The sequence below is a fragment of the Gigantopelta aegis genome, chromosome 10 (assembly GCF_016097555.1).
Source record: "Gigantopelta aegis isolate Gae_Host chromosome 10, Gae_host_genome, whole genome shotgun sequence".
Taxonomy (NCBI): Eukaryota; Metazoa; Mollusca; class Gastropoda; order Neomphalida; family Peltospiridae; genus Gigantopelta; species Gigantopelta aegis.
Genome location: NC_054708.1, coordinates 58,659,933 through 58,686,632, shown reverse-complemented (window position 1 = coordinate 58,686,632; position 26,700 = coordinate 58,659,933). Strand labels below are relative to the sequence as shown.

Sequence of the window (26,700 nt, the reverse complement as noted above, 5' to 3'; positions counted from 1 at the left end):
GTTCATCAGCTGCAACAAGGATGAGGTTCATCAGCTGCAACTAGGATGGTATTCGTCAGCTGGTGCAAGGATCAGGTCCATCAGCTGCTACTAGGATGCTGTTCATCAACCTCTACTAGGATGGTGTTCTCCAGCAGCTACAAGGGTGATGCTCACCAGCTGCTACAAGGTTGATATTCACCAGCTGCTATAACGATGGTGTTCATCAGCTGCTACTAGGATGGTGTTCATCAACCTCTACTAGGATGATGTTATCCAGCTGCTACAAGGGTGATGCTCACCAGCTGCTATAAGGTTGTTGTTCACCAGCTGCAACAAGGATGGTGTTCACCAGCTGCAACAAGGATGGTGTTTCTCAGCTGCTACTAGGATGAAGTTCGTCAGCTTCTACAAGGATGAGGTTCATCAGCTGCTACTACGATGGTGTTCATCAGCTGCTTCTAGGATGTTGTTCATCAGCTGCTACTAGGATGATGTTCTCCAGCTGCTACAATAATGGTGTTCATAAGCTGCTTCAAGGATGAGTTTCATCAGCTGTTACTAGGATGGTGTTCGTCAGCTGCTGCTGGGATGATGTTCATCAGCTGCTACTAGGATGGGGTTCATCATCTGCTACTAGGTTGAGGTTCATCAACTGCTACATGGATCAGGTTCATCAGCTGTTATTAGGATTGTGTTCATCAGCTGCTATTAGGATGCTGTTCATCAGCTGCTACAAGGATCAGGTTCATCAGCTGCTACTTGGATGGTGTTCTCCAGTTGCTACAAGAAAGGTGTTCATCAGCTGCTACAAGGATGAGGTTCATCACCTGTTAATAGGATGGTGTTCATCAGCTACTACTAGGATGCGGTTCATCAGCTGCTACAAGGATGATGTTCACCAACTGCTACTAGGATGAGGTTCATCATCTGCTACTAAGATGTTATTCACCAGCAGCTACTAGGATGATGTTCACCAGCTTCTACTAGAATGATGTTCATCAGCCTCTATTAGGATGTTGTTTACTAACTGCTACTAGGATGGTCTTCTCCAGCTGCTACAAGGATGGTGTTGATCAGCTGCTACAAGGATGAGGTTCATCAGCTGCTACTAGGATGATGTTCATCAGCTGCTACTAGGATGGTGTTCTCCAGCTGCTACAAGAATGGTTTTCATCAGCTGCTACAAGGATGAGGTTCATCAGCTGCTACAAGGATGAGGTTCATCAGCTGCTACTAGGATGGTGTTCTCCAGCTGCTACAAGAATGGTGTTCGTCAGCTGCTACAAGGATGAGGTTCATCAGCTGCAACTAGGATGGTGTTCATCAGCTGCTACTAGGATGAGGTTCATCAGCTGCTACTAGGATCAGGTTCATCAGTTGCTACAAGGATCAGGTTCATCAGCTGCTACTAGGATGGTGTTCATCAGCTGCTACTAGGATGGTGTTCATCAGCTGCTACTAGGATCAGGTTCATCAACTGCTACTAGGATGAGGTTCATCAACTGCTACTAGGATGAGGTTCATCAGCTGCTACTAGGATGAGGTTCATCAGCTGCTACTAGGATGAGGTTCATAAGCTACTACAAGGATGTTTGTTCACCAACTTCTACTAGAATGTTGTTCTCCGGCTGCTACAAGGATGGTGTTCATCAGCTACTACAATGATAGTGTTCATCAGCTGCTACTAGGATGTTGTTCATTAGCTGCTACGAGTGTACATATGTAACTACGTGTATAACACTAAACATAATCTTAACGTCTGAATGAAATCAGATCGTAATGTCCAGGACGCTTACATTAGCTACGATCTAACAGAACTCAGTGACAGCATGTTCGTGTGATAATTTTTCCACCATTTATAGTACATACAACACAAGTAAGGTTCCATTTGATGCTTTCGCTATAGATGCTGAATATCCTGCATCAACCTAATCGAATTAAACAAGATGCATATACACCGTACACTTGCTACGTGTAGCCTATTAAAGGTGATCTATACTTTTTAAATATTTCTAGGGAGGAGTGAGAATTGTTTTAAAGGCTTCTAAGTATACGCCAAAGTACATTAACTAGCATTATATATATGACAGCCTTCAAAAACTAGGAAAGTATTCCATCACCTCTAGTAAAACCAATGCATTAAATTCATGCAAGAGAATTTCGACTCACCTTGATGTTGTATGGTATATGTATACTTCTAACAACCACCATGGATCAGCAGTCGTATAAGAAATAAATTATTACGTTTAAGCTTGGCACCAATACTCTTTTTCGAGAAGTACTTCTTGGAAATAATTATATACTGTATACCTTTCTTTCTTGAAATTTTCAACGGCTTGTTTCAACGTCTTGACAGTACAAATATCGATTGGCGTTTTGTTGTCTATGTTTCTGGCGTTGACGTCTGCTCCATGCGCCAGCAGGAAGGTGGCCAGTTTAACACGACTCTGAGTACTGCCAGAAGTTGTTTTCACCAGGCCCTTCAGCTGTCACAAATAATAATAATTAAAATAAAAAAATAATAAGGAAGATGATGATGATGATGATGATGATGATGTTGATGATGACGATGATGATGATGCTGATTAAAACAACCAATAGAAAATAAAGAACAAGAAGACGAATATAATAATAATAATAATAATAATCATGATGATGATGATGATGATGATGACGATGATGATGATAAGAAAACAACCAATACAAAATAAAGAACAAGAAGACGAATGTAATAATAATAATAATAATAATACGATGATGATGATGATGATGGTGATGATGATGATGAATCACTCGTCCTCTAGTTACAGGCAATCACCATATTTGGTAGAATTGTAACAATTAAAGATTCAGTCCGAGGTAATACTGCATGCAAACAGCTGACATTGCTTATCAATGTGGAACAAACAGCCTATTAAACCAATTTGCGAATCCAGCATTCCAATAGCCACTAACCGACTGTCCTGGCCTATATACTACTAGCTGAGGTGTGTATGAACTTAATTGGACACAAGCCCGAACATAAGTATAATCAGTCAATCAGTATTGCACGAAACATATAACTAACACTTATGTTGTGAACCCCAGCTTGCATGCTAAGGCTGAATGAATTGTATCTTATATTTGTAATACATGCATCTTTGAAATTCAGTATGCAAAAGGAAATAATAAGCTTTTACGGGGGAAAAATATCTGATATGTTATCATTATTGCTTATTGAAGCTACCTTGTTATTTATGCCAAGAAGTACCAATCCAATTCTTGTTGGTCATGTTCATTATGAATTTATTACTGTTGCCTAATTGGTTGGTAACAAACGTGTTCATATGAAAAATAACAAGGTCATGGTTTACTCAACGACACACTCAACACATTTTTGTTTACGGGTATATGACGTCGGACATATGGTTAAGGACCACACAGATATTGAGGGAGGAAATCCACTGTCGCCACTCCATGGGCTACTCTTTTCGATTAGCACCAAGGGATCTTTTATATGCACCATCCCAAAGACAGGATAGTATATACCACGGCCTTTGATATACCAGTCGTGGTGCACTGGCTGGAGCGACTAACATGCATAATCTATTGTGTCTGTGATATGTAAACTTATAGACGATCAAACGTTCACTAGTTTCACAATATAATTAGGTAACATTATATCCGTATTGTGTCCAACAGAAATCACGAGTTTTTGACGGCATGGTTTCAGGATATGATATCAAGTGCATTATTAAAACAGAAGTATGAACAACACAAACCAAGATCATCACAGTAATAAGGAAACATATTGGATATTACTTTTTGAGCATTGTAATAATAATAATAATAATAATAATAATAATAATAACAAGATATTAAATGAGCTTACATTCCATATCATGTTTATGTATCGAGTGATATAATGTTCACTTGTCACGAACTTAAGTTTAGCGAGTAACAATGAAGATTAGTTCACGAAGGACTTAAACAAGATACACAATGGTAGCGAGTTGAATATCCTATTTATTACCCATAATACATTTTAATTTATATGACTGAACTTGTTTGATTTACGTTCCGCTGAGGTCGTAGTCCACCAAAAGAAAACAAAACAAATGGCGGGCTTCTCTCGATTTATCTGTGCGATCTATGTACTAGGTTATAAAATATAACGTTAATATCTCCTCACCAAGCCTCCCATTAAACCTCCATCCGAGTCAACTTTTACTTCAGACGACCTCATCACCACGTGCAGAGGTGTGTTCTTGTCAACATCGCCCATATTAACATCGGCTCCTTAAAAATGAAATAATATTATGTACAGATTAGTTATTACACATGGAATAGAGAAAATATTAATAAACCGAGATTAGTCAGCAGCATTAAAATGAGTTTAGAGGTAGTACTAAACCAAATAACATCCGGTTGGGTCAAAGTTCCAGGCGCTCCTAACGTTTGATAGAGCCATTAATACCACAAGTCCTGCCATTGGTGATGAGTGTGACAGCGTTGTGATAAAATGTTGGTTCATCCGCCATCATCTGTAAATTCCTAAATTTAATTTGAACTAGAGTCAATGTCCCACTACCATAGTGCTTGAAATATATGCGGGGTCCTACTAAAAATAGCATGACATTTTTTGTGCGGAATTAGGATTGTCATAGACGCTACACGTTTTATTTTAAATCAGCAGTTTAACCCCCAATTGTTTTTGTTTCATTCACGTTAAGGGTGAGTGGTGGTAATATTTATATCCGTGGTGTATATGTCAATTGATGCGCTGTATGTTGCAGGTTTAGCCACACATGTTATTATTGTCGTCTACGAGATTTCATTTGGTGGTATACACCCCTGGCACAATCAATATTTACCTGCGGCCACGAGGATTTTAGCTGCACCCAAATAGGCATGTGTGCAAGCGAGATGCAAGGGGCTTGCTTCTTTGTTCTTGTCCTTGACATTCACATCTGCTCCCTGTAATGCAAGGCAACGCAAAGTCATCATCAAGATGAAAAGGAGAACATATACTACTAGTGAAAAACACTCAGTAACATCACTCTTCCTTTGATCATAGGAAAACAGAATGGTCTGAATCACACATACCGCCTCGGTGGTATGATAGTAAAGCCATCGGAGTTAAGACTGGTAGGTAATAAGTGAGCCACCCGGTATTGGCTCCCAACCAGAGCGATTTTTACCTGCTCAATGGGGACGTGTACGGCCACTATACTGACTTCTCTTTCACTAACCACAAACAACTAACGATTAAACCCTCTCCTGGACTGACAGCCCGGTTAGCTGAGGTGTGTGCCCAGGACTGGGAGGTTCAACTTTAATTGAATATAATTTTAAACACATTTTCTGTTTTAAAATATCAGTGTCTGTGTATCCAATGTATTTGTGACAATTTTAATCTTTTTATTTGCTCAAACTTTATTTCATTTTCTAACATAAATTCTTCCGTACTACTGAAATCTTTAGGGGTTAGAATTCTGCTAGGGACACTGTACATCTTAGGACAATGAGAAACGATTAGGTAGACAGATACTCAAGTAATCGAAGACGTGGTAACATGATAGTTTGAATAATTAAAACCATTCTACCCGTAAACAAACACACTATACCAGCATAGTTTGTTTGGCTGTGATCTTGTATGGTATTAAAGCATGAGAATAGCATGATTTGAATCGACAACATTATTAATCAAATAAACTAATACAGCATATACAGGATAATAGCATGGTTTGAATAAGCGTCATCCGGGTCTATCTGTATTCAAACATAGAATAAAAGGATAGTGTAATCACCCAGTGACACAACTGTTTATGAAGATCACGCAGGAAAACACCTAAACAAGTGCAGTGATACAAGATTTCAGTATGCAGGTAGTACTGAACCAAATAACTTCTGTCTGGCTGGGTCAAAGTTCGAGTTCTACTCCGCCCGTAGCACCCGTTATGAGTACTTCCAACACAACTGTCAAGTCTGAAACTTCAACGGAAACAATAACAAAAACAATAAGTGTACAAGTGTTTCACCAAACAGATGAAAAGGCCATGGATACGTTCAAAATATGGAATAGCATCAGCATTAACTTGGTCAGTGGTGGATCGTATTTAGTAGATATAACCTCCAAATGTCTACCATAAAACACTGAATAGAATAGAATAGAATAGAATAGAATAGAATAGAATAGAATAGAATATATGTTTAACGACACCGCATCACAAAAAAATAAATCGGCTATTGGGTGTCAAACTACGGTAAAGTCAAAACATGATACAAAACGCTTTCAATGCCCTCAGGTGCCCCTGAACATCATAATCCTGATTGAACAACTTCTGTTCTAGAATGATATGGCGTTGTTTGAAATCCTTATACAATTTGTATGCCCTAATGTAGCTTAGAAGTTGTGATATGTAGACACCAAAAGCTGGAGCAGAAGGTATATTGCTCGACATAAAGGGAAAATTTACTATTGGAAAACTGAAGTCATCCCTTTTGTCATACAGCTTAAAATCATCAAAATAGCCGGAAGTAAAGTTACAAGTTTTGATTTAGTCAGATTAGTAAGACATTCTGATTCATATGCAAAAAGAAACAAATAGTTTCGATAGTTGCTTTTGTTTTTTATATTTTAATGAATAGATCTTTTCAGCTCTAATTCTACAAGTAAATAACCTATAATTATTTCTGTAATTACAAAAACTACTTTATTAATTAACAAATGCTAATGTCAGTTGCATCTTTTGCGACTAGTTTTTCTAATCCATCCGTGTACCTGTTTTATAAGTATCTGTGCTGTTTCTGTGTGATCGTTTATCGCTGCAATATGGAGAGGAGTGGGTCCGTCTTCCATTCGAACATTAACAAGATTCTTGTTTCTCTGTAAGATTTTCTCAACCAGTGTACTGCTGTAAGTAATTCAGTTATACAAAGGTCATTTAAGCAGTACATTTAATCTCAAGAAATTATTTACTTAACGACACACTCAACACATATTATTTACCGTTATATGGCGTCGGACATATGGTTAAGGACTACACAGATATGAGAGAGGAAACTCGCCGTCGCCACTTCATGGGCTACTCTTTCCATTTAGCAGCAAGGGATCTTTTATATGCACCATCTCACAGTACATACTACGGCCTTTGTTACACCAGTTGCGGAACACTGGCTGGAACCAGAAAAAGTACAATGGGCCTACCGACGCGAATCGATCCTAGGTCGATCGCGCATCAGGCGAGCTCTGTTCCACTGAGCTACGTCCCGCCCCCTGATAATAAAAAACAGAACAAAACCAATTGTCATATTGATACTCAGAAAACGATACTGAATCTGTGAAAATGCATTGAAAACCTTCTGCTCTGTAATGGAACTTAGAAAAAACATCATCGGTTTTACAACTAGGTCTTTGCAAAACTGGTTACGTAAAGCTTTACAGTGAAAAAAACAGAAATGTCTTTACAGCATTAACCAGTGTTTGTTTTATGTTAGTATTTACTAATAATGCATTATTACCTAGATTTGCCATGAAACGCAGCCCAATGGAGAGGGTTAAATCCTTTTTCATTTTCAATAGTTAAGTCGAGAATTGGCGAAGTCAGAATCATTTCTGCACAGCTGGTCTCATGTTGAGCTATCGCATCATGTAGTGCAGTGTCGCCAGAGTTGTCCTGAAGATTAGAAAACACTTTGGGATAAAATAATGTTAGTTAAAATAAAACCCTTGTATTAAATAACACCCAGCCTTTCTAACTGTTTCAAATTTGGACATGTAATAGATGGCTAGCATGGTATGTATAACTTAAGTATTATTTTATTAATTAATAGCAAAACAATAGATCCGTTCAAATGCCATCCACAAAAAAGGAAAATCAGGAATGCTACATGAAGATATATTTACAAATATTAAATATTAAAATGTATTGAAAGGAATCATTTCCCATTTCCACCCGTCAGGTTTTTTTACGTCTAAAACCAGGTACCGTCTTTAAAACAGGTGCTAAAGTTAATGATTGTGAGCAATTGTCTTTTGATGTTAAGCTCTATGTGTGTTAGTGACAACTAGGTAGGTTGACCAACAATAATAATATTGATATATATTGTAAATCCGTGTTTATAATAACTCCATGTATGAACTAATTTAGAACTAATTTAACAAGGATTTCTGAAGATTGCAGTTGTGGTCGTACCGTGACGTTGACGTCACAGTTTCGCACGATCAGATCACGAACAATAGCTGGATTTCCGGCACGCACGGCACAGTGCATTGCCGTCTGGCCATTGTCGTTGCTGATGTCCAAATCAGTGCCAGCTTCAGTTAGGAAGCGAACAACATCTATATGCTTGCTGAAATATATAATTTTATATAGGAATAATTGTATTGCAGCATTTATAGAAGAATAATCAGTGCATCTGAACATATTTATTATTTTGAAGTGACAACCCAATAATCTGCATTTCCTTGTGAAAAAAAATCGTTACTGACAGCCATATTGTAAGCTTCAACTAAAACCTTTTTAAAATTATAAAAACACAAGAAATAAGCAGCCACGTTTTTATATATATATATATAGCACATGGTCTTACCCGCTAACACTGATGTTAAAACATATTCTTGTAATATATGAGCATCCCCATATAGAATTATTATTACATATGCAGGTATAACTATTATTTTTTTGAGACCAGAATCCTGCAATTCGGTGTTTCATAACGTATCGAACAAACGAGTTGGAGACGTTTTTAAACAACGAGTTATAACATAAATGGTGTCTAATGTCTTTTCCAATAGAAACATATTTACGTCGCTGGCGAATTTAGGTAAATATGCGTCACATAGATATCAATTCCAATTGCTATTATTTCGATCACGTCATCGCCTAGGAGCAGCTAATCGTATGTCTTTAAGTCAATATCACACATTGATATGTGTTTTCATAAGAAACGTTTGGTGTTCTCAGCAACTGGTGTGTCAGAAAAAACAATTACCTAACCTTTCTGTTTTACAAATCACTGCTGGGCCAATCTTTCGTTTCAGGATCACTTTGTTTATTAAATAATTGCACGACCATCTTCTTTTAAGAATTGTTTCAGGGCACTAGTTACCTATTGCGTATTATTATCAGACACGAGTTACCTGTCTAGCGCGTTTAGGAGAGGCGTGCTTCCCAATGCGTCTTTAGCATCCTTATCAAACTCCTTTTCCACGAGAAACTTAACAATCTCCAGTTTCCCTTCATTAGCAGCTATGTGCAGACATGTGATGCCATTCTCAGATGGACCATTTGCCTAAATGACACATGCAAATATAGTTCAACTGCCAACAATAACAATGTCAGCATAAACAATTAATATTACAGTTCATGCATTATATAGTAAGTCCAGTGGAAAAACATAATTTGGTGTAGCATCAAGTCCTCCGCCACCGTTTTCTCCATTACTTCAAGTTTGTACATGTATTATAACTTCTCAATTTATATCGTTAAACCATTACTAGTTTTTACATGTATTATAACTTCTCAATTTATATCGTTAAACCATTACTAGTTTTTACATGTATTATAACTTCTCAATTTATATCGTTAAACCATTACTAGTTTTTACATGTATTATAACTTCTCAATTTATATCGTTAAACAGCAACCCATCTACCATGCTACTTGTTGATAGTTAAAAAGTAAGGTTTGCTTTGTTTAAGTGAACATTAAGTAAACATTTTAAATAGCTAAGAATAAAGAAGTGGAGCATTGGTTGGGATATATAGTAAACAACCAAGAGAGATCAACAACAGGACGCGATGGTGGAAATATGCTTTTCCTGTTGACAAGGTTGAAAATGTCATTTCGTACCCTAGTAGTGGATAAAACGGTATATTAGCAACGTTTCACACGTAGTGAATAGTATAATTAGAATGGTATGGTTTACTTACTAGTTTAGGAAATTTCTCAAAAACCTTCTTAACTTTCTCCACATCTGAATCTTTAATTGCCTCTAAAAATTCCTTTGTCCCCTCGCCTTTCAAGGACATTGTCTGTATTTTGATCTGTGTTTGAAGAAGACCATCTGGTAAACCTATCCCTGCCGCCAATCTCTGTGTCATATCTGGAAATCAATGAAGTAAAGTAATTCAATCCATTATTAGAATACTGATTCGCGGTACACATTTTTATTTATGGTAGAAATATAAAGTTTGTTTTGTTTAACGACACCACTGGCGCATATTGATTTTGGTATCAGCAACTATTGGATGTTATACATTTGGTAATGTTTGACATATAGCCTTTGAGAGGAAACCCGCTATATTTATCTATTGGTAGCAAGGGATCTTTTATATCCACCATCCCACAGACAGGATAGCACATACCACGGCCTTTGATATACCAGGCGTGGTGCATTTTCTGGAACTATAGTAGCTCACTCCCCCCCCCCCCCCCCCCCCCCCCCCGATGATCAATAAGTGAATGTGATTTTGTTATTCAAGCCAACTTTAACTTTGATATTTCATCCTTACTTACGGCAGCAAATAATGCCCTTCATAAGATTTGGATGTCGATTTTATAAATTTTATAACAAATAGCCGCCATCTTGTTTTTCATCATTTGACCATAAAATAAAATGTTTAGATTTTCAACATAGATTTTTATAAATTAATGTATACACATAATGCTAATGTGATAAAAAAAAAAAAGAGAAGCAAAACGATCGTTGGGATACAAGTTAAATACTTTTTATTACACAATTTTCTGCCCTTTCGATTTTTTTTGCCATTTTGAACCACAAAACGTAATTTCTCAGATGCACAACATATTTTCTTTTCTTTGTGGGAGATTCAGCATCTCCAAATTAGATTTAAAATCTATGTTGGACCTAATCCTAAAAACAAAATGCTTGCATGTCACATTTCGATGAAGTTGGACCTGACTTTAAGAGACGTGTGCATTTTATTCAAAAGTTGTAAATGTTTGTATTAAAGAAGCATTTCTATATTCTAAATATTACCAATTTATCTTGACGACATGTTTAATTACAAGATTTTCTTCAAACACATCCAGGTGCATTAATAATGTTCAAACAAACAAACATTTCAATAACAAGGTCATGTACCCAGTTTAGTGTTGTTGTAAGGAGATGTAAAGTGACGTGATTGGAATTCAAAATTAGCTGTATTATTACAATGCTTCGCCACATTAAAATGCTCGCTCTTCTTCAATTTAATTTTCCCAGTGGTTGGCAAATCGTTTGACAGCCATGTTTTATTTACGTTGATAACAGACAAATTTTTGTATGGCGCATTAATACAATAACAACAGTCCAATGTTACGTGGGGTATAAGGTTTTTTTCCAAGGTAAATAACCAATGTAATTCAAGTATTAACACCAGAAAGCAACATTTTACGACAATGCGTTCGCAATGTTTACGCCGGGTGAACGCTGCTTGTTTCCTTTGATGTCCAGTGTGCAAACTGAACGGGGTTTTTGTTTTGGTTATTGTTGTTGGGTTATTGTTTTTGTTTTGGGTTTGTTTTTTTGTTTGTTTTTTTGTTTGTTTTTTGTGGTTTTTTGTTTGTTTTTTGTTTTTTTGTTGTGTTTTTTTTTTTGGGGGGGGGTCTTTTTTGTGGATGATAAAATGTAACGGGTTTCCTCTCTAACACTATGATAAAATTACCAAATATTTGACATCCAGTAGCCGATGATTAATGAATTAATGTGCTTTAGTGGTGTCGTTACAGAAAACAAACTTTGTGATTGTCGGGCACTTGTCGTTTTGAGACGGTCCTTGGAAGACGGAATGGCTGAGTGGGCGATCATGTGACGCAACGTCACGATATAGGTCGGCGAATTTAGAATCCTGCTGTCCGGAGTTTGCCGAAGCTTAGCTGAATGTGGGTGCTGTCGGGTTTCTTTCTGTAGTGTGTGTATTAGTGATTAATATCTGAATGTTTTTTAATCAAGTAACTCGTAAATGGTAGATGTAAATGTATTTGACGTCAAACATAGGATTGTTGTGGTATTAGAGCGGAAATCTTTGACAACTTTTTGGTTGTCGGCAATTGCCAAAAAAATACATAGCTTGGTCTCTGACTGTAATGAGAGCGTATTTATGTCCAAATGTCCGTTTAGCTCTCTTACAGTCAGAGTACTCGGGCTATGGTTCGTATAGCCTTTAATGAAAAAATGTAGAAAGATTATAATCATAATACAAATTTATATTAAAGAAATATTCCAAAAATATCACATTTTATTTATTTTTTTCTTAACCCCCCCCCCCCCCCCCCCCCCCCCCCCCCCCAAAAAAATAATCATATTTAGCACGCATTTTTGCGAGTGAATTTTTAATGTCTTACTAGATGCATACATGAATGCAAAAAAAATAAATAATAATAATAAAATAATAATAATAATACTTTCAGTTCTAATTTGTTTCTATTTGTTTCTTTTTGATTAAATTGACTGGACTAAACTCCGGCACCGTTTATAGTAGTTGGGCCCTACAACAATATTTTCAATGTGGTATCTCATTTGACTAATAGTAGCTCGAGTCACCTCCAGCCCTACCCCGTATTGATACTGATATGTGGGGTATGGCTATAGGAAAGTCTATGTAATGTTTTGGCAATTGTCGACAATCAAATGGTTGCAAGCTACTGTGTCTAAAATTCACATTTCCCCCCAAATCTGATGCCGTAGAGCTTTAGTTTGATTATTCTCGAGTCTAGTCACTAGATTTAACTTACAATGTTGTTAACTAGTACCAACAATATCAATATCTATAAGGGTAGGGCTGGAGGTGACTCGAGCTAGACTAATAGGTGTCATAACAATGAGACACAGTGGTAACAGACATGTACAATCCTAACTGCATTATATGCTTTCACATGCAATTTTTATTCTGTCACTACTTACAAGTCTTTCGATCTGCATATTTGAACTTGTTATCTCAAATGTGTAATACCGATATGATATCACATGCATAACGTTGTCATCCTGGTATAAATACTTTCCAAGTTATTAATCAGTAAAGAGGTGTACAGGGTTGATTGAGGTTTTCTAAAATTATTTTATCATAATTATTATTTATTTTTTTGTCACCCGATATAACTATACCAACTTTTAAGAAAGTCGTCGGGTGACAGAAGGCCTTCCAATCCTAGGGTATTTGTATCTGACGGCAGCTCTGACTCGGAGGCCGGTAGACAGCATGCTGGGTTGAATGTCCACATGTTTGATGCAAACTCAACAAGTGCATCTCCCGTGGGATGTATTATTAACACCTTGCCCACTTTACCGAGAGCCTGAAAGAATACACAATGGTACACTGCATTTGGACATAAATAATAACTAAACTGGGTTTTAATTAAGGATATACAGTACGTACATGTACTAAAAAAGGCCATATCTAACCTAAAACTATCTATGGGAGTAATAAAACAAAAAGAACCTGGCTATAATAACTGAAGGTCACTTCACCGGCCTCGGTGGTGTCGTGGTTAAGCCACTTTACCGGCCTCGGTGGTGTCGTGGTTAAGCCACTTCACCGGCCTCGGTGGTGTCGTGGTTAAGCCACTTCACCGGCCTCGGTGGTGTCATGGTTAAGCCACTTCACCGGTCTCGGTGGTGTCGTGGTTAAGCCACTTCACCGGCCTCGGTGGTGTCGTGGTTAAGCCACTTCACCGGTCTCGGTGGTGTCGTGGTTAAGCCACTTCACCGGCCTCGGTCGTGTCGTGGTTAAGCCACTTCACCGGTCTCGGTGGTGTCGTGGTTAAGCCACTTCACCGGCCTCGGTCGTGTCGTGGTTAAGCCACTTCACCGGCCTCGGTGGTGTCGTGGTTAAGCCACTTCACCGGCCTCGGTCGTGTCGTGGTTAAGCCACTTCACCGGCCTCGGTGGTGTCGTGGTTAAGCCACTTCACCGGTCTCGGTGGTGTCGTGGTTAAGCCACTTTACCGGCCTCGGTGGTGTCGTGGTTAAGCCACTTCACCGGTCTCGGTGGTGTCGTGGTTAAGCCATTTTACCGGCCTCGGTCGTGTCGTGGTTAAGCCACTTCACCGGCCTCGGTGGTGTCGTGGTTAAGCCACTTCACCGGCCTCGGTGGTGTCGTGGTTAAGCCACTTTACCGGCCTCGGTGGTGTCGTGGTTAAGCCACTTTACCGGTCTCGGTGGTGTCGTGGTTAAGCCACTTCACCGATCTCGGTGGTGTCGTGGTTAAGCCACTTTACCGACCTCGGTGGTGTCGTGGTTAAGCCACTTTACCGACCTCGGTGGTGTCGTGGTTAAGCCACTTTACCGGCCTCGGTGACGTCGTGGTTAAGCCACTTTACCGATCTCGGTGGTGTCGTGGTTAAGCCACTTTACCGACCTCGGTGGTGTCGTGGTTAAGCCAATTTACCGGTCTCGGTGGTGTCGTGGTTAAGCCACTTTACCGGCCTCGGTGGTGTCGTGGTTAAGCCACTTTACCGGTCTCGGTGGTGTCGTGGTTAAGCCACTTTACCGGCCTCGGTGACATCGTGGATAAGCCTTCGGTCATAAGGCCTGTAGGTACTGGGTTCACAGCCCGGCACCGGCTCCTACCCAGAGCGAGTTTTAACGACTCAATGGGTAAGACCACTACACCCTCGTATCTCTCATTAACCAATAACTAAAATACTGTCCTCTACACACAGACCAGATAGCTGAGGTGTACGACCAGGACAGAGTAATTGAACCTTAATTGGATATAAGCAGGAAAATAAGTTGAACTGAATTAATGAATGAACAGCCACTTTTATACTAAAATGGCACATTTTCGTAATTTTGTCGGGGAGGAGTAACTAGTATTTGTTCTCCCTGTTAATGCCGTCCTTCTACTTTTGTGTTCAACATGTGATTCTTATTTAATATAAATATATTGAAAAACAATAAATAGTGTTGCAATTATTGGTGTATATGCCATAATGGTCATGCATTAGATGAAGCACGAGAGAGATCCATAGAATCAACCGATATCTTGCCCATTCCCCTGGTCAAATATTACGGTTTTATCACTCAGATTTATAAAGCGTATAACCTAACCCACCTTTTCCATTGTGTCATTCCATCCCCCGTGACCTTCCTGCAAGGCTTTGACCTTGGCCTTGTCATCAAGAATCCTCACAACGCTACCAGCCTTCGGTTTAGGAACCTGGAATTTACCATTCATCTTACTAGGGTTAACACAGTAATGATGCATTGGTTGTTTTTAATGTTCACTACCTACAGAATAAAACAAGACAGCAACCACCTTCACATATCCTGCAATTAAGAGTAGACCTTTCTCCACAAGGCGTAACAGCTATAGAGAATACTGCATGGATGGTATCTAACCAGTGAAAGTGAGTTATATACGTTTTTAAACAACGAGTTGTAAGATAAATGGTATCTAAGGAACACGAAAATGTAGTATGATATCATGTGGGTATCACCCATTTGTGTTACAAATATACTCAAAAACCAGGTTTGGAATAAATGTAAACTTTTTTTCCAACTAAAACTTATTTATGGTCCTTGCGCTTGCAGTTAACTTATGCGTTACAGATATAGATAGTAGTATATGAGTGGCCATAAGATACCATATCTTTTACAAAACGTATCTAACAAGAGAAAGCCAGTTATAAAATAAATGTAGAATATCAGGTTACTACGTTTTGGTATCGTGGTTATTTGGCGAGGTGTAACAGGCGAGCTTCACCGTTATTGAACAGAGCCAAATACGAGATCAAAAAGTATTAACCTGATTTTTTTTTTATCATGCAACTCCTTTCAAGTTATATTTATAAGTCTAAAGCGGTATAAAAACTATTAGTTTTATCGTGTAGGAACTACTACCGGAAGTTGGACAATAGCAAGTGTCCGAAGTCATCTTGAGAATGGCATAGCCAGCCTAAATGTTATGTTTCCAAATTTTAAATAAAATACTTTGATTATATTTCAAAGTCTGTTGTGTCACATTACAATGTTTGTACCTTTTTCTGCGAAAATAAACTCAAGTTTATGTGTGACCTGAAGAAGATCTACAGCACTGGCTGCTAGTGACTGTGACGTCAGACGCTGTTCCAATGTAAACATTCTTTGCAGGAATCTACTTGGGTTTTTGGGGTTTTTTTTAAAATGTTTAATTCAAAACGCTGGCTAGTTCCGAATAGGAGCGAATGATGGAGAATTGAAAAATAAGAGGCAATTTGATGTTACAGGAAGTGTAAATGTTATATTTATTTATGCAGTTCAGCAATTATTGCTGTAAATGGATGTTTGAAAAATGAGAAAACAGTCTACCTGAAAATTGAGCAAACACCCGTCATGCGCACAACTCATTTCCTAGTGACATGATAACACTTTGAATTATCAAGTAGGGGTTATTAGGTCAATAGGAAGCATGGTTGCATGATAAATTGTATTTAATGGACATGAATGTTGTATTCTAACGGCTCTTGCAGTTAACTTACGCGTCACAGACCGACCAGTTTCGCATGGAATATGGATGTGGCGGGTAGGTCATCACCTACCAGCAAGTTGTATATCTTTAAATCGATACACATATGTGTGTTCTAGTTGTCTAATATCGTCAATAACTAATATAGCTGTAAAAAATAGAATACAAACCTCATGTATAATAACTAACTGTGTTGCTTTCCACGCCCAGTTTCTGATTATCTTTGGACTACTGATCTTAACTACAAACAACTGGCTATCCATCTTTATGGATATCCCATTTGGTTGTGTGGTTAACGTCATGGACTGTCCAATGCCATGTCAATCGATGTAGAAAGTTTGAATCTCATCAGTATACACTTCGTAATTTTACTTTACCTTTAATGAACAGACACGATAATTATTTCTAGATCTGGACCCCGTTCCACGAAGCGATCTTAGCCCTAATATCACCTCAAGTGCATAACTACCTACCTTATGCACTTGAGGTGAACTTAGCGATATGATCGCATCGCCAAACGGGGCCCCTGATAATTTATAAGTATTGAACTAATTTAGGTTATCTCTTTTAAAATATTAATGTTGATAGAAATTGCAAGTAAAGGTGTACAGAAGAAAATGTTGAATCAAACCTTAGCTTTGTCTGACGAACCCCCACTGGCGCCTTTCTTGGATTCTTTGCCAGATTCCTCGTCCTTTCCAGAGTTGGCTCTGTCTATTGGAGCTACCGCATTAGCAGTGTCTGCATGTGTTAACAGGTGGTTTACCAAACATGATATAACAAAATTAGCATGTAGTGTCCACAGCGTTTGGTTTACAGATAATTTACTTTGTGTTAAAACAGACAAGAAATAGAGTAAAGTTGTATGCTTCAAACAATCAGTGATAATATACGGTCAAACAACTGTATCTATAGTATATAGAGGTTAACACCAGAGTATGTTTCGGTATCATCAATATGATATATTAGGAATAATTATTATGTTATGCTAGCCTCTGACGAACATAATACATTATTTTTATTCCTAATATATGATAATGGCGATAGCGAAATACTCGATGGTAATAATTTCTTTATCATATAATCTCAAGCTTAATACAACGTGTTTTTGTAAACTGTATTCGCAACTTTAATTGAAGTCAGCCATTACTCGATATTCAAATGATGTAAGAATATGTGATGCGGTGTGATTTTGAATGGAAATGAGGTAAAAATTGAATAACGTCATTTTGGATATCATTACATAAAAATAAACTAGTGCTTAACGTTGTTCTTTCTTTTTTTGTGTTTTTGTTTTCTTTCTGAACGCTGGACAGCTTTCAGTGTGAAATTGCTCTTGTAATTTTTGTTTATTATTTGATGACTATTAATGCATACGTCAATGTCAATAAACGTAGTGCCTTGACCTCGATTAATTGACCCCTCCGTACGGCGTGGACCAATCATATTTCGCGGTTCAAAGACCACGGGCCCAACTTTGTTTTGATGCCATTAAGTTAGACAACATAATGTTTTCGATGTGTAACGTTTTTGTATGGTTAGCATTAAAATTAGTTAAAATAATTGTCTCCTCCAACTGAATCATACTCATATTAAACATATACTTCTGCTGACGTGTTAACAGCGATGACAGCTATGCGCAGCCTACGATTGACGTAAAATCAGTGTTTTCCTGCGAAACACGTCACATGGTACTGAAAGTGAAGTTTTTGCCGAAATCCATCAATATTCAACTGATATCAATTCTACAAAGGTAAAAGTTTAAGAATTACTTTCCCTCCAATGTAATGGACTTTAATGACTCATTTAATCAGTCCTCGGTGTGTATATTGTCGTTAAGAATCCGTTGTTAGACTGCACACAGTCTGACGAATTGCCAAAATAAAAGTACATTCACACACGTGAACGATGATGAAACCCAAACAAAAAACAAGTCGAATAAAAGGTGGACAGACGTCTTTCCGAACGTTCTAGCATGTACGCTAATATATGTACTATCACTAAGGGGTCATTCAAATAGTACGTAACGCTTAGGGAGGTGGGGGTCTAAGTCCAAGCTTTATGTGGCGTTACAAGGGGTGGGGGTGGGGGTGGGGGATGGGAGTGTATTGAACAGCGTTACGTAACACAATTTTGTTTTCTCTTAAACGTGCTATGCCATGACAACAATATGTAATGTAGGTTTTTAGAGGTAAATGTAAACCCAATGCTCATCCATACCCTTCAATTAGGGTCTGGTATAATTTTTCTTTGTCAACCATGATGGTGATCAATTAAAATGGCGCAAGTGAAAACCCGTGTGGGTTTTTTTTCCATCGTACAGCAATATGTCACTTTACTTACGTCATCGTAGTACATTTTTTGGGGGGTGTATGGTCTAGCGTTACGGGGCGTTACAAGGGGGTGGGTGGGTGTCTAATTTTGACAAAAATAGCGTTACGTAATATTTGAACGGCCCCTAACCCTACCCTAAACCCGAATGAACTGAATGCTGGAACGTTCGGAAGTCTTGCCACCCTCTTTTCATTATAACTAAACCATTTTTAACCATGATGCCTAATATAACACAAACATTTTTTTGCATAATGTGTAGGCATGTGTGTGTGCGCGTGTGCGTGTGTGTGCGTGTGTGTGTGTGTTGGAGTGAGGAAGTAGCCTATCTGGTTGTGAGCTTTAGGGGGATAAGCAAGCAAGTATTGTCTGGAAACTTATAAATTAGGCCTAATATATATATATATATATATATATATATGTGTGTGTGTGTGTGTGTGTGTGTGTGTGTGTGTGTGAGTATATATGTGCGTGTGTGTGTGTGTGTGTGTGTGTGTGTGTTTCCGGTTTCTAAACGTACCCTAATTTTATGTAGGGACCCTGAAATTATTTTAAGCTAAAAAGAAAGAGAAAAAAATGATTCGTGTTATTTACGGTTATATGGCGTCAGACATATGGTTAAGGACCACACATATTTTGAGAGGAAACCCGCTGTCGCCACTACATGGGCTACTCTTCCGATTAGCAGCAAGGGATCTTTTATTTGCGCTTCCCACAGGCAGGATAGCACAAACCATGGCCTTTGTTGAACCAGTTATGGATCACTGGTCGGTGCAAGTGGTTTACACCTACCCATTGAGCCTTGCGGAGCACTCACTCAGGGTTTGGAGTCGGTATCTGGATTAAAAATCCCATGCCTCGACTGGGATCCGAACCCAGTACCTACCAGCCTGTAGACCGATGGCCTGCCACGACGCCACCGAAGCCGGTAAGCTAAAAAGAAAGAGAAAAAAAAACACAAAAAAAACAAGAGAGGAAAAAAAATGATTCGTGATTTTTTTTGCTATCGGAACACATCTGCCGGTTATGGTTTCTCGGTTTGATTCGATTTAAGCCAGTGCATCACTAGTATATCAAAGGCTGTGGTTTCTGCTATTCTGTCTGTGGGCTGGTGTATGTAAAAGATACCTGACTACTATTGGGAGCATGTAGCAGGTTTGCACTCTAGACTACACATGTCAAAAGTACAACATGTTTGACATCCAATAGCTGATGATTAATAATTCAATGTGCTCTAGTGGTGTCTTTAAACAAAACAAACTTTACCTTTAGCTGGTTTTACATCCCCTAGCCCCCGCTACCCCCCCCCCCCTTTATTGTTTGTATTTGTACAGAATTGATTTTATTTTGGACAAGTTCTAAAATATTTGCATGCACCTTCTGTTTATTGTATACTATTAACCTTAATTACATTTTGTTTACTATGGTAACTAAACAGGTACTACATGTTATGGTGTGGGGTTTTTTTCGTTTCAGTGTATTGTCACCAAGGGAGTCCCACACTTATTATGTTAACTTTTGCAAGGAACCAAAAGAACAAAAGTAAATTTGGACATTCATGGGTAAGACTTGTTTTATGCTCCTCTGTTATCGCATTATGTTCAAGTGTTTGTGATCTTTGACCAGCCCGTTGATATTCTTAGAATTTTCCACTTAATGGTTTCTGCTAGAGGGTACCGAGGGTGAGATTATCTTGGAAATTGATGGATATATTTTTTTACATGTTCAGATGAATGATAGTAAAAGAACTGCTGTTTACAATTGGCCATGTGCTTGAAATGTAATGTCCTAACCCTAATTTCAAAACATTTCAAACCCATAACCACCTAGCTGAAGCACTTACGTCTGTTTTGTTATTATTACCTACCCTATATATGATTTTCGTTTTGTTTTTCATCATTATTTTATACCCAAAATGTTTGCAAAGCATAGGCATTTTCCTTTTTCCACATGTCATCTTATATGTAGCTTTGTGCACCTTTATAATAAAAATCAAATAACATCGTCAAAGTTAAATACATTGTTTACTAATTTTCTTAATGTACTGCTATACTTTTAATTTTATAAAAAATGTCACACTCATTTTGCTTCCTGTTAAAAGAAATGTTTTCCTGAAATTAAATTAAACTTTAAATTAATACAACGATATGTAATTAAGTTACAGACTAATATACTTCTTGAAATGGGTGTGAAATACTTAACATTTTTGTTTATATATTTCAATAACTGAAATAATGGATGTGGAGTCATTGATTAGATGTCGAAAATGAGATTCTGAAGACAAACTATTAAACAAATTACATTACTTATTGATATTGAGAACAGAATGATAGAAATAATAGAACCGTTTCAACTGAAATGTGAAAGAAAAACTGGGGCAGGGGGTGAAATTGCTGCTGAAAATTAAACACTTTCAACAATGTTATTTAATACAATTGTTGTAGTTTTTTTGTGTTTGACATGTTGTTGATAAGGAGTAATTCAGACTTGCAAGACTTGGGATTTAGTTTGATACCACCCATCAAATGGTAATCTTTAACTGCTCAGTTGACTGTACAAGTTTCGAGGATTTGAAAATGGATGCCACAGAAAGATACATTTTTTAATACATATATTTACCGGTACTAGACTGCGTGGCGATTAATATGTAAAGACCCTCTCTTTGAGAAAAAAGAAAATGTTAGGAAGTATTCTCATAATAAATATTACACAAATTGTGCAAACTGCAATCTGTTGTTTAGTTTCATGTTAAACTAGTGTAATATATAATTTTGCCTCTTTTTTTTTTTTTTGTACATACATTTTGTTAATTAAATTTTTATTTTGTATAATTATTATTGTTCTGTAGGCATAGGCTGTCTTATAATATTTAGTACTATTTCTTATCTGCCTGTGCTTCTAGATAAATCTTTGTGAGTACATTTTGTGCTGACAGTAGAATAACTAATGAGGGAGCGGGTGAGATTGGGTTGTGGGGGCCAGAAGCTTCGTTTGATTCCCAACAGTTGTTGCCACAACACATGAGTTTATAATTTATTTAAACACTGTATTGTACTGGCTTAATTAGGATCGCTGGACAGCCTGTAAAATATTTTACAGGCTGTCCAGCGATACTAATTTTTCACACGGTTTGGTCTTTGTCCTATTTTCCTACTATTTCTTCAAAATACTTTACTTTTTTGTTTGAAAATGCTGCGAATTGCTGCTAAAGTGTGCATATTCCTTGTGTTGTTATAAAAGTAAACAGTTATGAGAATTATTTTTATTTTTATTGGCAGCAAGATATATCTCCCAATTTGTGGCACCATATAATCTCAACATATTAAAATTACACCCTCAAAGCCAACATATTTTCCAATGATTAACATGATTATAATGTACAATGTGTATGTGACTTCAGAATCTATAATACATTATGGAGAACTTAAATTTATTATGTTAACTCTGTTTTACTGTGCATCAGCATTACTATGCATGTAAATATGTATATTGATTAATATAGTATACAGTAATTTCATTCCTAATTGTATCCTACTTTTTCATAAGGGTGTGTCCTAGGTCTTGTCAGAACGAAGACGGGTCAATATGTTATTATACATAACTGGAGGGTGAAAGATGTGATTCCCACCAACCCACCCTCTGGCTACGCCAGTTGTGATTTTTGTTTTCCTTTTTCTGAATTTCGTGTATGGCTTTGGTTTCATAAATAGGGGGCAAGTGCCGTATATCAGTTGGTTCAAGCAGTGCAGCTATGTAAGAATGCACCCCCATAAACTTCGCAATCCCACAATCTAAACCACTGTCTGCATAATCTTTGTACAGGCGACTGTATCCTGCAATAGTTTTGTAACCTTTCGTGTATAAAATTATGGTACACTTTTAGCATTCCCCCACGCCTTGTATTTTAATGTGACTGCTCACGCCCCACACACACCCCCCACCCCCCTTTTTAAACAAAACATTTAACGCAACGCGACCATAAATAAAGACGCCACGGTTTTAAACAAGTCGAGGCCGGGTCGTCGCCGCGCCTTCTATTCCCTTGTTAATCGGCATATCGGGGATTCCATTATAAAAGTTGAACAACAACAAAAATTAAGATGAAAAAGAGGAAGAATTAAGAAAGAAATAAGACATTTTAATTTATCAGTCCTGACAAGAAAAGTTAGCATAAGATGTTTTAAATGTTGTTTTGGTTGCATTCGACGTTCGTCACTTTCGTGTTCTTGTGCTTCGATTTACTGAAGTAAAAATGGTTTCGTCGATTTAAATCACGTTGTCATCTACCCAGTAGTGAAATACTTGAATGTGTCCTCTTGTCGGCTTTTTAATTAAATAACGATCTTTCTAAATAAATTAAGGCAAAAACGTAATCGGCAGATCGGTTGATTGTGCTATCGACATATGCGAATTGGCAGCCATTATTGAACGTTTGTTTAACCTTGCATCACATGTGACGGAGGGCGTGGTTAACTCGTCAGTTTGCAAAGATATCAAATTCTTAAAGTATGTGATCTGAAAAATATCATATACTTTGATTGCACTGAAAATGTAAGATATTATATAATAAATATATATATCCATGTGGTGAGGTTGTTGGTATATTTATTGGTTTTTTTTTAGGTTTTTTGTTTTTTTTTGTAGGGAATTGTTTTGTGTGCCGAAGAAGGTAATCAAGTATCTGACACAACTAGCAAACAATATATTCATAAACCTGGTATCTAATGTAAGGTTATTTGCAGTGTGACAAAGAACTTTAAATAAAAGACCACTATATTTCTGGTCAACGAAGGATATAATTACAAATCACAAATTACAATAAAAATACCTATTTGTTTTGGTTAAAATAGGAAACCTTGATAATAATAAAAGTATTGATACGATCAGTTAATGAAAGAAAGAAAGAAATGTTTTATTTAACGACGCACTCAACACATTTTATTTACGGTTATATGGCGTCAGACATATGGTTAAGGACCACACAGATTTTGAGAGGAAACCCGCTGTCGCCACTATATGGGCTACTCTTCCGATTAGCAGCAAGGGATCTTTTATTTGCGCTTCCCACAGGCAGGATAGCACAAACCATGGCCTTTGTTGAACCAGTTATGGATCACTGGTCGGTGCAAGTGGTTTACACCTACCCATTGAGCCTTGCGGAGCACTCACTCAGGGTTTGGAGTCGGTATCTGGATTAAAAATCCCATGCCTCGACTGGGATCCGAACCCAGTACCTACCAGCCTGTAGACCGATGGCCTACCACGACGCCACCGAGGCCGGTAAATCAGTTAATGAGACGACACAATGTAAAACATGATGGTATGATAAACGAAATTGGGAAAGACAACAGTGTATATTGCTGTGCATCGTAGCTGTTACCTAAAAGTGGCAGATGTTCAGCGTAGATGTCTGGTCCAAGAGCTTCACGGACACACTGGACGTCCACCTGACCTTGGTGACCCACACGACACGTGGTTGTCTCCCCTGAATCCCACGCTATATTCACAACCGATCTGTGTGACGTAGAATCAAAGCTTTGTATAACAACTACAGTCCCTTCCTTGCCTGGACCACCTGAAACAAGAACAACATCATCATCATCATCATCATCATCAACATCATCATCAACAACATCATTACCGACATCAGCTACAACGACAGTCCCTTCCTTGCCAGGACCACCTGAAATAACAACAACATCATCATCAACATCATCATCATCATCAACAACAACACTACCGACGTCAGCTACAACTACAGTCCCTTCCTTGCCTGGACCACCTCAAACAACAACAACAACATCATCATCATCATCATTACCGACATCAGCTACAACCAACTACAGTCCCTTCCTTGCCTGGACCACTTGAAACAACAGCATCATCAACATCATCAACATCATCATCAACAACATCATTACCGACATCAGCTACAAACTACAGTCCCTTCCTTGCTTGGACCACCTGAAACAACAACAACATCATCATCAACATCATCATCATCATCAACAACAACACTACCGACGTCAGCTACAACTACAGTCTCTTCCTTGCCTGGACCACCTGAAACAACAACAACAACATCATGATCATCATCATTACCGATATCAGCTACAACCAACTACAGTCCCTTCCTTGCCTGGACCACTTGAAACAACAACATCATCCACATCATCAACATCATCATCATCAACAATATCATTACTGATATCAGCTACAACTACAGCCCCTTCATTGCCTGGACCACCTGAAACAAGAACATCAACATTACCAACATCAGCATCAGCATCTTGCATACATATCGTGACAGGCATCTTTATCATAATTATGGGTTCAGCAGCATCAACCTCATTATCATCATTATCATCATCATCATGGACTTAATCAACATTAAAACATTAAACTGACCATCGTTGTCACCCTGATCCCAGTGAGTTCCACGAACAACGACGGCGCCAGGAAACAGTCCTTTAGTTCGAATCTTCTTCGAGGTATCCCGTGCAGGCACGCGCTCTCTGAAACAATGAAAGTACTGTAACAGGGTTGTTTAACGACACAGCACGTTGCTGAATTGTCCAGTCAGAGGGTTATATGCTACAGTCACAAAGGTTTCTCTTGGTTTGCTGTGTCTCCAATCTCTGTCACTGTCTTTCTTTGTCTGTCTGTCTGTATGTCACTATCTATGTCTGTCTGTATGTCACAAGCTCTGCCTGTCTGTCACTATCTCTGTATTTCTGTCTGTCTGTCTCTCATTGTCTGTCTTTTTGCCTCTCATTATCTACCTCTTTGTCTCTATCTGTCTGTCTTGTCTGTCTGCCTGCCTGCCTGCCTGCCTGCCTGCCTGCCTGCCTGCCTGCCTGCCTGCCTCTCTCTCTCTCTCTCTCTCTCTCTCTCTCTCTCTCTCTCTCTCTCTCTCTCTCTCTCTCTCTCTCTCTCTCTCTCTCTCTCTCTCTCTCTCTCTCTCTCTCTCTCTCTCTCTCTCTCTCTCTCTCTCTCTCTCTCTCTCTACTGATCTATACATACTACCTGTAGACCAGTAAAGCTGATTTCAACCAGATTAGGTATTATGATCATTGGTGTATTATAATGAATCACGATATAGGTTCCCAGTATGACGATAAGTATCATAATGTAATTATCATTTGCAATAGTGAAAACCGATTTTAAGGAAGGCTTGCAACAAAATAAAGAAAGTCTGTGATACAATCATACTAGTTTGTTGTATATTAATATATTGAAATAGATCGATCACTAAAGTGTAATTCTTGGTTATAGTGCACCACAACTAGTATATCAAAGGCCGTGGTATGTGCTATTCTGTCTGTGGGATGTATATAAAAATGCCTTGCTACTAATGGAAAAATGTAGCGGGTTTCCTCTCTAAGACTATATGTCAAAATTAATAAATGTTTGACATCCAGTAGCCTACTTCGCTCTACTGGTGTCGTTAAACAAAATAAACAAACTTTAAAATGCAGTAAAGCTTATTTAATAATATCGGGTCTTCCTTCTTTCACATTTTGACAGAGTTAAGAAAACGAATGGAATCCAAGAGATTGGTGTCTCTGATTAACAACCAACATCCAACACGGAATTGCGAGTGTATTGGTATAGGCAGGGTGTGTCGTAATACGCATTACGAGTGTTTACCCTTGCTGGTTCTAGGGAAAATAGTGTCAACGTGTATGTTTTGTGTGCTGTTTATTTATATTTAGAGGTAATTTACCTCATAGATGTGGGCGTGTCATGACGCACAAAGTTGTGAGAGAGGTCATGCTTTCCCGTGACGTAGCACAAAGAACACAAGTGAAAGCTGGTACAATGGCCACACGACCATCGTATTCCAATCACCCCGATCTCTCCACAGCCGCCGCAAGTGACAGACTGATGGCAAACTCCTAGAAAAAGAAAGGAATTGAACTTACCAATTAAACTATAGTATCAAAGGGAGGTTTT

General features: G+C 38.2%; 1 protein-coding gene across 2 annotated transcripts in view; it reads right to left on the bottom strand.

The window, feature by feature from the left end:
* LOC121383963 (E3 ubiquitin-protein ligase MIB2-like) overlaps positions 1–26,700 on the bottom strand; it is a 42,946-nt gene that overhangs the window by 6,897 nt on the left and 9,349 nt on the right. For both annotated transcript variants that reach the window (XM_041514079.1, XM_041514078.1), the window contains 14 exons: positions 26,471–26,642; positions 25,153–25,259; positions 24,125–24,319; positions 17,045–17,154; positions 15,022–15,126; positions 13,079–13,262; positions 9,899–10,071; positions 9,107–9,258; positions 8,160–8,316; positions 7,486–7,640; positions 6,746–6,878; positions 4,836–4,938; positions 4,154–4,260; positions 2,293–2,468 (listed from right to left, as the gene is read on the bottom strand). In XM_041514079.1, the coding sequence (XP_041370013.1) occupies positions 2,293–2,468; positions 4,154–4,260; positions 4,836–4,938; positions 6,746–6,878; positions 7,486–7,640; positions 8,160–8,316; positions 9,107–9,258; positions 9,899–10,071; positions 13,079–13,262; positions 15,022–15,126; positions 17,045–17,154; positions 24,125–24,319; positions 25,153–25,259; positions 26,471–26,642 (2,029 nt within the window). The remainder of the gene's footprint in view (positions 1–2,292; positions 2,469–4,153; positions 4,261–4,835; positions 4,939–6,745; positions 6,879–7,485; positions 7,641–8,159; positions 8,317–9,106; positions 9,259–9,898; positions 10,072–13,078; positions 13,263–15,021; positions 15,127–17,044; positions 17,155–24,124; positions 24,320–25,152; positions 25,260–26,470; positions 26,643–26,700) is intronic.